The sequence below is a fragment of the Salvia splendens genome, chromosome 2 (assembly GCF_004379255.2).
Source record: "Salvia splendens isolate huo1 chromosome 2, SspV2, whole genome shotgun sequence".
NCBI classification, from domain to species: Eukaryota; Viridiplantae; Streptophyta; class Magnoliopsida; order Lamiales; family Lamiaceae; genus Salvia; species Salvia splendens.
This window is the reverse complement of record NC_056033.1, coordinates 42,403,379-42,417,257: the sequence shown is the minus strand read 5'-3', so window position 1 is coordinate 42,417,257 and position 13,879 is coordinate 42,403,379. Positions and strand designations below refer to the sequence as shown.

At 33.9% G+C, this 13,879-nt stretch overlaps 1 protein-coding gene and 1 pseudogene across 1 annotated transcript; one reads left to right on the top strand and one right to left on the bottom strand.

Moving 5' to 3' along the window:
- The first annotated feature begins 2,085 nt into the window (after positions 1–2,085).
- Positions 2,086–3,770, top strand: LOC121769391 (annotated as a pseudogene).
- A 904-nt stretch (positions 3,771–4,674) lies between these two features.
- Positions 4,675–9,973, bottom strand: LOC121767331 (ARM REPEAT PROTEIN INTERACTING WITH ABF2-like). Its single transcript, XM_042163580.1, has 19 exons — positions 9,663–9,973; positions 8,896–9,056; positions 8,337–8,509; positions 8,137–8,257; positions 7,975–8,049; positions 7,772–7,866; positions 7,539–7,614; positions 7,337–7,444; positions 7,081–7,209; positions 6,895–6,963; positions 6,719–6,778; positions 6,430–6,553; positions 6,181–6,320; positions 5,855–5,918; positions 5,676–5,755; positions 5,424–5,488; positions 5,221–5,338; positions 5,021–5,145; positions 4,675–4,926 (listed from the first exon to the last, which is right to left on the bottom strand). Exons 1-19 carry the CDS (start codon positions 9,895–9,897, stop codon positions 4,836–4,838), a joined length of 2,109 nt encoding a protein of 702 aa, XP_042019514.1. The 5' UTR covers positions 9,898–9,973; the 3' UTR covers positions 4,675–4,835.
- Between the last annotated feature and the right edge of the window lie 3,906 nt (positions 9,974–13,879).

The following is a 13,879-nucleotide window of genomic DNA, read 5'->3' as shown; positions in this document are numbered from 1 at the left end:
AATTTATTAAGTTTTGTCAAATTTTAGTTCCTACTACTATTTTAAAAATCTATCAGAAAAATCATAAATTTTGGATTTTGTTCTGAATAAATTCGGTTATCTAAGTATGATTTTTCAGCTGTCATATAATACAATTTCACCATAGGATATCGAGAACAAATCCAAAGATTTCTTTGTTGATTTTCTAAGTTGCGGAACATATCAAAGTTTGATCACACTCGTGACTTTGGTCTTAATGAAAAACTTAGGCCAACAAATTTACAATACTTTGTCGCGTATTTAACTAACACTGTCGTATTTAGCAGGGGAAGTATTCATTTTCGCACTGGGCACCACACATGTTGTACACGTGACCCAGCCGGAGATAGTGAAAGAGATCACAACGGGCATGAGGTACGTTTAATTTCATTATACAAAAAGTGAGAAAGTATCCAAAAACCAAATATCTGGTCTCAAACTAAATTGGAATTTAAATTTTGGTTCGATTTTTCAGATTTGGGTTAGTTTTGGTAAATTTTGGTTTTTTGGTCTGGATAATAAAAAATCAGAAAATGAATGTAATTTTAATATTATAGTGCCTATAACAAACACTTTGTGTTGATTTATATTAATGGATGTTATGATGTGTAATTGTTTGAATATGTTAATTGGTTGAGTATTTCTATGTAAATTCAAGGGAAATGATTTTCGGATATTTTCGATTTTTTGGATATGTTTGTGTAATTTTGATTTTTTTTAGCTCATATTGATTTTCGTAGTTCGAACTCGGTGTTTTTGGTTTGATTTTTTGGATTATACAGTTCTATAATTTTTTTAAAATCATTTTTTCGGACTCGGTTCAATTTGGGAAAAAAATCGAATCTTTCTAATCAGTAGCGAAGTATGCAAGCACCTTCCGATGAAGACCAACCGAGAGGCGTGGGCATTGGAGAAGGAAATCAAGACATTGGTTCTGAATGTGGTGAAGGAAAGAGACGAGGCCGGATTCGAGAAGGATCTCCTACAGATGGTGCTTGAAGGAGCCCGATAGAGTGATCTGAGTCGGGAGGCAATCGACCGATTCGTGGTCGACAACTGCAATAACATATACTGTCGGGTACGAGACCACTGCCCTGTCGTCTATGTGGTGCCTCATGTTGTTGGCCTCCAACACCGAGTGGCAGGATCGGATCCGCCACGAAGTTGTCGACGTCTGCTAGGGTCGGCTCCCAGATTACAAGGCCACAATGAAAATGAAACTAGTATGTTTCATTAATACTACTCCCTCAATACAGGAAAAATAGTCTTATCTTTCCATTTCACTTTTTTTCGCGCTAAAAAATGTTCATATTTTCTTTATTAGCCTAATGGTATTTGAAATCACAAAACTTAGGCAGATGATATTTTTCAGTAAATTAAAATTTAATAGCTAATATCATAAATTTATGACTATTTGGGGACGAACGGAATATATAAATCAAAACGAACAACGTTAAACATGCGTCAAACGAGAGTGGTGCATACATAAGAGCTCAAGTAAGGTATATAGCATATCATTCCTTAAATAATGAATCATTTATTTTTATTAAATAGATCCACCTTTAAAATAATGCTATTAATTGTAATAAATTATTTTAATTAGAAATTTTGAACATCAAATTGAAAACTACCAATTCGTTAGAAATAGTACACTGTGGTGACCTTGAGATCATGAGTTTAGATCCCATCACTCGCCGGGAGAATTTCAATTTTAATTCATTAATCCAGTCAAACAGGATTAGTCGGAATCCGCCAAAATCGAGAGTTCAAAACACACGTGGTAAAAAAACATTGCCAATTGCCGAACACGTGCAAGCTTTTGACTTTTGAGAAAGTGATTTCATAACTAATTTAGCAGTGTTAAAATGGAAATAAAATGACATAATCACTATTATTTGTTTTATTTAATTAAAATTAATGTCACGCGGCATTGTGTGGTGATGGCCCGATGCAAATGAAATCGGTGTAATTAGTCTGTGTTTAGACATAAGATTTGATTTGATGTATTTATATATATTCTCAAAAGAAATTCTATAATACACTATATAATTCTCACAATATAGAATCTTGGAGTATTAAATTTCTTGGAATTTTGACTAGATTAGAATGAACATATTCATTGGGTAAAAAAAAATAAAAAGGGTGGGTTTTACTTTGCTTGCTTCTTCACTGAATCTACTTTTGCTCAAAAAGAAAAAGCGGTGCGCCATTTTGTGAAAAGATAACGCAATGAACTGCGAATGTGGAAGATGGGAATATCAGATTTCTTGAGAATTTAGTGTAAGTTTCTTTCTTTATTTTTCAATTTTGGATTTTTTTTAATTATTTCAGTGTTTCTTTTTGCTTGGAATAATTTGTTAGTTCAGAAGCCTAATTGGATACTAATTAGGTTAGTTTTGAATTTACTGTTTTGTTTTCTTTCATAATACTTAGCAAGATTGAGGATACATCAACATTCACGTTATCAGTAGATGAAATTTGGGGGTAAAATCTTGTGTTTTTTTTATTTTATGCTTTATTTGTTGTTGCTTGCTCCATCAAGATTCAAGAACTGGTGCGTTGCCTTTAATAATGTTTGAATGCTGATATGGTATAATAAAAAGTGGAGGTTTGAGCTTTAGGATTGAGCTTCTTGGAATTTAGATGTTGATTCAAAGATCAATTTTGGCCAATCTAATCATTGAATAGTCTCTAAAATGCATAAATAGTTCAGTTTTTGAAAATTTTATTCTGATCTTAATTGATATCCATGATTTTGCAGCATCGCGTGTATCGAACGTTTGTCTCTGGATAGAGTTGGTTATACTCGGAACGCTTCCAAAAAATGGGAACGTTGGCCTTTGAAACCGATGCTGGTGTGTGCTCGAGTGACTACATGGCGTTGGGGCTGCAGGACTTCAGAAACGACAGCGTAGAAAATCCCCAAATTCTCTCGCTTTTATCCACATTGCTAGAGAGGTCTGAGGCTAGAAGCTCTACCAACGAAAGACTTCATCACAATATTCCACGGGTTAAGAGCGCCTTCCCTCGCCATCCAGCAATACATAGATCGGATTTTCAAGTATTCGTGCTGCAGCTCTTCATGCTTTGTTGTGGCATACATATACATGGATAGATTCATCGAGAAAACAAAGTCAATACTAACTTACCTGAATGTTCACCGGCTCACAATCACCAGCCTAATGCTCGCTGCAAAATTCATGGATGACGCGTAAGTTATCTTCTTTCAACTGCTTTGTTGATAGCTAGTTGATACATTTCTGATTGGACGGGATCGGATGGTTTTTCAGATTCTACAATAACGCATATTATGCTCGAGTTGGAGGTGTGACCACAGCAGAGATGAACAAACTGGAGATGAAGTTTTTGTTTTCTCTAGATTTCCGGCTTCATGTCAATGTAGAGACGTTTGGTAAATACTGTTCAATCCTCAAACGAGAAGCAAAAGGCGCCCTCGTTGAGCGCCCCATCCAGGCATGTGGAGTGGAAGAGAACTGGACGAACAAAGATGACACCACCTGTGCTCGACCAGTTGCACGATAATCTGCTGAAGATCGCTGCTATCCGCCCATATACGATGTGAAACACGAGACAATTAACTTCTTCCACTCAATAGCACAGTAGTTTGGCCTTGTTAGCGTGAAGCTTGAATTGAAGGTAATATTTTTTGTGGTGTTGGTTGATATTTTTAAATTTTTGTTATGTATGTTCAAATTCTTGAGTATTTTGTGCATTGAAATATGTTGATTATAGATTGAACGAATGGATGATGTTGGCCTAAGTGTTAAAATGTGAATGTTAGATAGTGATATTGATGTTCCCATCTCACTAGAAAATGTCACAAGTTGTAATCAGCTGGAAACCTTCTTTAAAATTATGATAATAAAAGATGGTGTTATAATTTCTTAAAAGATTCGCTGTCTATTTTATTGTTTTACATATTTTATTAAGAACAATAACATAATACACTATATTGCTCATAAAGTATCTCATTTTGCAAAAAATTAAAATGTTTCACTTTACTTTTTCCGAACTTGGCCGTTCAATCAACTACTAGTAACTTATTTCACTTCTATTTCATTATTCGTAAAAGTTGAATTCATATTCTAGTACTAAATTTTTTCGTCTACTCTCTCCGTCCACAAAAAAATAGTCTCATTCGTGGATGACACGAGTTTTAATAAGAAATTAGTAAAATAAGAAAAAGTAGGTACAGCAGGAGAGGCGAAGAAAAAATGCTTAAAGTACTAGAGAGAGAAATAAAATAAATAAAATATGAGAGTTTTGGTAAAATAAAAGAGATACGGGGAGATAAGGTAATTAAAATATTGATAATAGAAAATAAGTCATACTACTTCATTACTAATTTTATTTTTTCTAAAACCCCAAACAATCATCTCTCCCAAAAATACATAAATTATACTCCCTTCCTCCACAAAAAATAATCTCTTTTTCCATTTTTATTATCAACTAAAATTAGTCTCGATTATATTTTAGAAAACTTACTTATGACTTTTTATTTACATCTCATATTTTACCAACATTTCTCTCTCTTCTACTTTAGTACTAATATAACTTGCTCATTAAAATACGTATGGTCAATAAGTGAGACTATTTTGATGGACGAAAATAGTTACCAATCATCTTACCATTTCGTTTATTTTCCATCCCAACCATATCAAAGCAATTCATCATTCATCATCAAATAATTCTCTGTATAAAATCATAGTCATTCCAAAAAATGTGAGTTTGTGAAACTACACAACTGTACATCCTTCAGCAGCATTACTTTGGTCAGTGATCAAAACAAAACCTATTTAGCTGTCTCCACTGTGAACTGGCCTTGTAAGAACTCTCACAAAGTGATTCCGCATCTCCAGTAAAATACGTTGGATCAGCTCACCGTACCTTTACAAATAACACAATCACAACCGTCAAGCAACGACACAATTTGTCACGTTACTAAACAAGTTTTCGAAGATTGAGAGACAAAGTGTCTTACCATGGCATTACACATAGTTTATCGTAGTTTTCCAGGACGAACAATATGCAAGCATGCCTCAGTGAAGTGGCGTTGAACGCGTCAGACAGCTCGTACTTGACAGAGATATTCTCAACGGATATATGCTGATAAGACAGATTTATCAAACACGGCAACAGGATGGTGCAGGCAACCCCAGCAATGACAGTAGCAGAAGTTACCTGTGCTATAGTGCATTCGCAGAGATGTTTCAGACCCTCTAACAGATACTGATCGGCAGCCCTTAGAACGTCTTGTGCAATGTCTAAGCTGACATCGACTGATCCTGTGTATATGTACCTGCAGCGAACGAAATGGTCATGGTTTAGAATAGAGGTGAGTATGGTGATGAGGGTAGCGAAGGGAGTTCTTCCTAGCATATTACTTCATCATCAACTCAAAAACTTCCCATCTGATGTTTGGAATCTTTATGTCATTGGCATCTCTCTCCTGCAAAGGATTTCAATAGATTTTGTTTAAGAGATTAACAAATCGAACAAAGTTAACGAGCATGCATCATCATGTTTGTAGCAGTTGAGATGCATAGGAAAATATGTTCAAACATATTATCTACTACTCAGGATTGAAGGCAAAGAGCATGAATGGAGTCGAAATAATCAGAAAAAAGTGCACTCACCCGATAGCCCCCATCAAACATGGCACGAAATATGTCGGAAGAAGCAAGCAAACAAATCCTGTGTGCGTAGAAACGTTTACCTGATTATAAGCAAAATTGAGATAAGATATTAGGAAGAAACTATAGAGCATGAATCTCAGAAGCAGCAGGCCATTTATGAAGCTATGAAGCTTTCCTACCTTCAACTAAAAATGTCACATCAGACAATGTAGGTTTATTTACATATTGCTCACCCAAATACACCTGCAATAGAATTGCACCACGGTTAGTAGGCATAAATTCCTTATTAGGTTACAATCAATATCACTTAGCTTCTTCACATAGTTATGTTGCGAGTAAATAAAATCGATTTTTTTAATGATTGTCAAATTCTTCAAAGGGGCTAATCATCTCTAAAACATACAATAAACTCTTGAAAAGAGCTTATAATCAAAACCCATTTTTATTGTATTTGAAAATGATTACAGCAATATGGCAAGAGGATACAATGATAAACTGACTCTACCTGAACTATTGGGGAAGGAGGAGCTGCTTCCACAGGAGAAAGTGAGCTGGCTTTATTGGCCAACCTGCTTAAAGCAACAGAACTATCTCTTTGATGTTTTGGGTTCGTTGATTCTAGCAGCTCCAAGAGTAGCGTCAGTCCTGCAAGATATGCAGTAGGTGGGAGAACTAAGTTCCAGTCACATACCAAGAATTGCATTGCATAAAGTACATCACATTGACCTTGTTGGTTTTGTAATAAACAGCATACCATTTTTATCGATGAAGATAGTTTTTTGGTCATCTGGAGAACAAAGATGTGCCAGAGCCAGAGCCACTCGTCTTTGGATATCTTTCTCTCCCACACGCATTATATACAATAGATGGCTTAATACCTGTCCATAAGAAATTGTTTAATAGTGTTCACATCCAGATTATCTATATATTTGTGTTTTGTAAATAACGGCATACCAGTAAATCAAAGTTTGCACATGGATTAGATCACTGATATACATATACTGTAAGAAGTGCTGGGATGATTTATTATATACATAACTCACCCGTCCATGTATTTTATCTTCTAGTCGTTTCAGCGTTTTGGCTACACAATCTCTAGTAGGCTGCAGCAGAAGCAAAATTCCGAGACTTATTACTTGCGTGTAAAAAGGTAAAACATGACTTTGACAGCAAACAAAAGGATATTCTTTATTGAAAAGAAGTGGATCAGATCATTTACTTGAAGATTAAATTCACCATCTTGAAGCTTCTGAACACCCCCAATCCTAACAAGATCTGCAACATTGTCCTACAAGGATGCATGGAAAACAAAGTTTAAAATTTGATATCACTAGGCTCAGCCAATAAAAATAGCCAGGGCTTATATAACATAAATACTGGACTGCATCTTAAAGTTATATTTAACCTCATTGTCAGAGAGCCCATAAAGAGCAAACGCTGCATTATGTTGCAAAAATCCATTTTTCGACTCAAGGAGCGTTAGTAATGGGGACACTCCACCGCTGTGTGCTATACCAGCTTGATTGTGGGTATCCTGCAAGAGTGCAAAATATGTTTAGCATAACCATACGCCTGGAAATAAACTGGGAGGGTGCAACACAAAAAGTGGCAGGAGAATAAAGTTACAATTAGTTCTAAAAGAAAGACATGGCAAATTTTACCTGAGCTAACCTCCCCAGTGCAAAGGCTGACATCTCCTTCAATTGAATATCAGGTGACTCGAGCATTTCAATTAATGGCAAAACAGCACCTCTTTGAACAATATGCACCTGCACAAGCATATATTAAATTGTCAGAAATTGATATAATCAACATTCTACTAGATTCTATTAAAAAACAGTAAACATTATTGTTTTGTTCAACCTTACAGTCTGACTCTGCAGCAGCAAATTGCCCAAGCAGCAAAGCAGCTTCTCGTTGGCTCTCAGCACAAGTTGAGCTGTTATCATAGACATCAAAGACTTAAAGAAAGACACCAAAAGCAGCATGTAATTGTCTCTTGGAAAGGGGGAATAGAAGCACCATGCTCATGCAACAGAAGTTCCTCAATTACTACAAAGTTATTGGTCTCTCCAACTGTTTTTGCTCTATCATACCTGAGTAAACCAATAACAGGCTGCAAAGCTCCAGCAGCAAGCACTTCTTTCTTAATATCGGGAGATGAATGCACGAGATTTCCAATTACACCAACCTACAGGTAGCATTAGTAGCAGTTGAGAATACAACAAATTCAAAGTCCCTGAGCAAGTAGAAATATAAATGAGCTGAAAGAGATTAAGAAGTGCTAAGCATAGCCAACCGCTTCATAATGTACAGCAGAATCTTCAGACCGCAGCATTAATATTAGAGTGGGTAGGGCATTGCATTCCACAATCTGAGAGTAGACAAATATTTTTTTAAAAAAAGGAATGGAATAACATAAGCTGCTACTTTACACTATGTTATAGAGTATGACATATACCTGATTTTTGTTCTCATCATTTTTAAAGGCAAGTGTTCTAAGAGCTCCAGCTGCTGCTCTCTGCACCTTTGGGTCAGAATACTCAAGCAACTCAACGAGAGGAGGAATACCACCTTCAACCCTGACAGAATGATTTTAAAAATTAAAAAGCAGGAAATATGAAAATATCCAATCATATAAGTGAGAGTCAAGAAAGTTACCTAACACGGTTTTTAATGCTGCTATTCTCATGTACTAGATTAGTTATTGCATCAGCAGCTCTTCTAATGACCCCTGTCACTGCTCGAGCGTTTACCCCATCTTTATGCCTTTTCAATAGATCAATAAGATGTGGTATGGCTCCTGCATCAGCAATGAGTTGCTGGTGCTCTGGCTGCAAATCCAAAGGCAGTGATAAATAAATATGTCAAAAAACCATAAGAACATGATAGTGTCCAGTAATGATATTGGATCATTCCAGTTGAAAGCCATGCTACATAATTAACACAACGAAAAACCATAAACTGCATTCATATTTATTAAAATATCTGACAAATCTATCAAAATAAGAAAGTAAATCCTTGAAAACGATCGTAATCAGGTTAATGAAAATCTTACCAATAAATGCCAATAGAATTTGTTCAACTTTATTGTATCAAAGAATAAAAAAAGAGCTGCATAATATGTCCACCAGTTTGAGGATAACAAGATTTTAACAGCTTCCTAATTTCCTTGATAGCATAAGAATCAATAAGTACAAAACGTGATTTTAACAACCACCTTGATAGCAAGAAGCCCTATCGCGAAGGCACTCGCTTTCTCCACTTCATGCTTGTATGGAATCGGATCAGTGTCTCCCTCTCTCAGAGGTGGTGGAATCTGCAGATGCCTGACCAGGGACGGAATCGCCTCGCAATCCACAATCACATTCACTACATCCTCTGTCACCACATACGAATAAATAAAATATCTACGTCATATAGAACCTCAAAATTCAAAAAACATTAGCTCAGTTTGAATCACACAACTCATCAAATAAGCACTTAATTAGCTAATCAGAGAATATAACACTCTTCACAACTGGTTCACTCTATCAGCAGCAATAACGCAGATCAAATCCCTAACTAAAAATTCCAGCTCACACTCGCATAATCTATGCCCATGCATAACAATCCATAAATTCACCAAAACAAAAGCAAACAAATTCACCAGCGACGGAATCACCTCGCAATCACAATCACATTCACTATATCCTCTGTCACCACAATATGAAATACATATATCATATAGAACCTCAAAATTCAAAAAAACGCTCACTGAGTTTGAATCACGCAAATCATCAAATAAGTAATTAATTAGCTTATCAGAGAATATAACACTCTTCACAAACGGTTCAATCTATAAACAGCATTAGAATAACGCAGATCAAATCCGTAACTATAAGATTAGCTCATACGCGCTCCCGTGCATAACAATCAATTAACCAAAAATATCAAACAAAAGCTAGCTATTAATTTTCCATTTCCGTTCACTTTCGAATCTCGTACCGTTCTTCGCGAGCTCGGCAAGGACGCTGAGTGCGGCTTGGGCAGATTCGCGGCTTTCCTCGGCGGAAGAGAAGGAGGAATCGAGGATCTCGAGTTGAGCGCGGATTTGGCTAAGGAGCTCCTGATGCAGATCGACAGGCGAGCGATCTTCCTCGTTCAGCTTCCTCCTCAAGCTCCGCCGCGACGCCGGCGGCTCGTCGCGGCGGCGACGGGCGGTGTGGTTGCTGTTCACCATTGAGAGAAGATGTGAGGATAAATTTGGTTGGGTTGCGCAGGGGTGTTTTGGGAAATCAATGGAAGGAAAATGAAAGGTTTGTGAGAGTAAAAGTTAAGTTTGGAATATAAATGGAATTGTGTGTAAAAAACCGCTAATTTTAAAATTTTCAAAACTTCCTCTCCCGCCTTCATTTAGCCAAATACGTTACATAATTATGACATCATTAATATTACTACTATACTTCCTTAAGATATAGGAGTATTACATAAATGTTTATAAATTTTCAACTTTACCGGATCGTGACACAACTTCACCACAACAAAGAAAGTTTTTCTTTTGAAATATCCCGCGAAAATAATTGTGAAAATTATTAAGAGGTCTCATTTGCGCATCGCCCGAAGTTGCGGCACAATGTCATAATGACTACTTGTAACTTAGCGCGCGCATCTCCTAATTTGAATTAATATAGTTTCATTTTATATTAGTGATTTCAAATATAATAGTATATTTTTTAGCAATGCAATAGAACCATAAATCTTCTTAATATTCTTTATAAATTAGTACTACTATCTAGCTTATATGAATTTCGATATAATTAAGAATTATAATTTGCTAATTTTATTGTAGGTCACATTAATGTGGGCCTATTGGGTGTGATTACTTCTATTGAACGGGATACGCCTCGACATGGGCTTCCTTGTTTTTAATTAAATAATGTTGAGTGATTAAAATATGGCACACATTTTATTTCTATAGCCCACTACTAAATAAATGGGCTGGTCTAACACAACTGTTTCACTTGACCCATAAAAAAGGCCCATTTTCCTATCCTGCGGTGAGGAGTTTTCATATTATATGTCCTTTTAAATGAAATATAATTATATTAATTAGATATACAAACATGCCAAGATTCTCCAACTTACAAGCAAATTTATTATTTATTGGTTATTATACTAATAAAAGTACAATATGTATTATTTTCTGATACGTGCAAATATATTTATAAAAATACACTTGTCTTATTCAGCCAATTGGGCCACAAGATTTTGTTTAGAGATCATGTCTGATACAAAGACAGCAATATTATTACAATTTTGATCTGCAAAATTGGAGTGATTTATTTTGTTTTCCCACCACATAATAATCGACAATAATTTTTAAAAATATATCGACTTGTAAAATGTATTTACCTGAGAACTTCCTTCTTACATGTATAAGCTTATTATATTGTGCCTTTTACTAGTCAAGTTATATACACGTTCAATTTTATTGTTTATTCTTGCAAAATTCAACTTTTTCAACCATTTTCCTTTACAATTATATAATCAAGATAATATTCCATGCTTTATAAATCGAATCTCAAAATATGCATTGATTTTTGTGATCAAGTGAACAAAATTAATTACTCCACATAGTATGTATCGAGATTTTTTTATATTACTATTATAGTCATAACATCTCAGTTGAGATTTGAATCTAATAATAAATTATACACTAAATTAAAGCTGGCACGTGATTAACTACATCTAGTGAAAGAAAAGCACGTGCGGAAGATCTGGAACATGCCAATGTTGTTGCTCTTGTCCTCATAAAGATGAATAAATAAATTAATTAAATTAAATTAAATTATAAGAATAAAGTGACTATATAGAAAAGAAAGAAAAGTGAGTTAAACACTTTCTATTTCCCATGCTGCGATATTATTCTTTTCGGACCCAATCTATCTGTTTTGGGGTTAAAATAGAAACACATACGTACATTATAATAATACTACATGATAGGTAAATTATCGAAAAAATCATTAATTTTTGTCAAATTTTATTTATTTCAATAACTTTAGCAATCAACCTTAAACCCTATGATGAAATCTTTTGCTTTCATATCTGTGATGGGTTATTGACTTGACACTTGTTTTAAATTGATGATATATTTTAATTATTTTGCTAAGTATATTGAAAATAATAATAATAATGTACAAGTGGTTTCGAAGGTTGGATTAGATACAATTTCATCTAAACTAAAAAAATAAAAATTGAAAAAAAAAAATGTTACATTTTTTTAAGTTGTTGGATGAACTTGAACTTGAACTTGACAAAAATGGCATATGATTTTATTACAATTTGTCTCTACACATAGAAAAAGAACAGTGCAATGTTTTAGTTGAAAATGATGTTTTTTCATTCAAAAATTCAAGTGAATTGCATTGACCACAAGCTGAATTCGCCGTCAATCGCGGTTGACTTTTTTGTATCCAGGTGAAAAGTGTGAATAAAATAAATCAAATTTTTTACAGCTTTTGAAATTTAAATGTATTTAATTCAACATACCTGCATAGAACATGACATCAAAAGACCACAAGTTGCTCGAGTATTAAATCTCAGTTTTATTTGTATTAGGTGAGTTCATTATTATGATTCTTCTGTTTCAATTTTTTATATCAATTGGTATATCGGTAATTAGAAAGTGAAGTTGATTTTTAAAAAATAAAGAGTTTGGGAACTGGCGATTTCTCGTATTGACAGTAGAAGAAAAATGAAAAGGATAAAAGGGGTGTAATTACATCAATTAACATTTTATAAAGTTAGCATCCAAGCTATTATAGCATAATTGTTTGAGTTGATTTATTTGTTTTCAAAGTGACGTTGTTATGGATGTCATTTATTTAAATATACTAATTTTTGATATTTTTTCATGACATATTACTTATCTTATCTATGAAACTACCATAAAAAATTTGTTAAGACTTTGAATTTGATATACAATTAATCAATGGTAGATGTTATAAGTAAATATAACAAACCTGCACAAATTAAATGTATTATATTCTTCACAGTTAAGAAATTAAATTCAGTGTTAAAATATTAGATGGTACAGTACATTGTTTATTACAGAAGGTAAACATTTTTTTTTCTCCTCTAGTGATAATTATATAATCATTGCAAGAAAACATTAAAAAACATGTTAAAACAAGATTAGATAAATTGGGAAAGAAGACAAAAGTAAAAAAGACTATCTAGTACCTATATATGTTAATGTTTTGTGTGATGGCAATGAGACTAGTTAATAGGGATACAATTGCTTGTGGTTTAATCAAAATAATTCATTTTTGGTCCACCATTGAAAAAGAGAAGGCTCACTTGTAATGCTTAATCTTGGACTATAAGCTAAACTTGGTTCTATAAATTTCATAAATTTCTAGAAAATATTTGTCATATATAAATCATAGTAATTTTTATTGATTTTTGATTAATCTCAAAGTTATTTTAACTAGAATATAAAATCAAAGTAGTAATTTTCATTCGTCACATAATAGTACACATTTAAATTAATATGACACGACAGTTTAACATCGTCGTTTGTAACAAAATGATGTCAGTATATTTTGAGTGTTACTATATAATAGATGGCGATATAACCAAAACGACGTGGTTTTGTCGTTATATCATTGAATAAATGTGAAAAAATGAAATAAATGTTTTGCTATTCCATTTTAACTTCATTTTTCCCAATCACAACAATTCCAAGTTAGTGCTTTCAAGACCCTTATTTTTCAAGGGTGAGTTTCCCTTAGTTTGAAGATGCTGATGTTAATACATACTAGTACAAAGCAATGCTAATAAGCGTAACACACCAAATTAACAAATAATCACAATTGAAATCAAAAGTGTGTGGGCAATATCCAAAACCAACATTAACAAATCCCATCATTTAGTATATATACTCAAGGTGGCTTTACTTAGAAGGCCATTAATTATATTATAGCTAATCACTTTTTACCATAGGATTAGCCACAAACCATCCTTTATGATTATATAAAACATTGACAAGAAACCAACAAAGAGAAAGGGCACCAATAAAAGATAAGCACCCACACAAACTTTTTGATTCTTGTTATTCACAAGCTTGCAATTTTTATATGTATATATTTTACATATCTATTGAGAAAAGATGTTGCAAGGATTGGAAGCTGTTGGATTTTTGCTAGATAGGAATCTAGCTT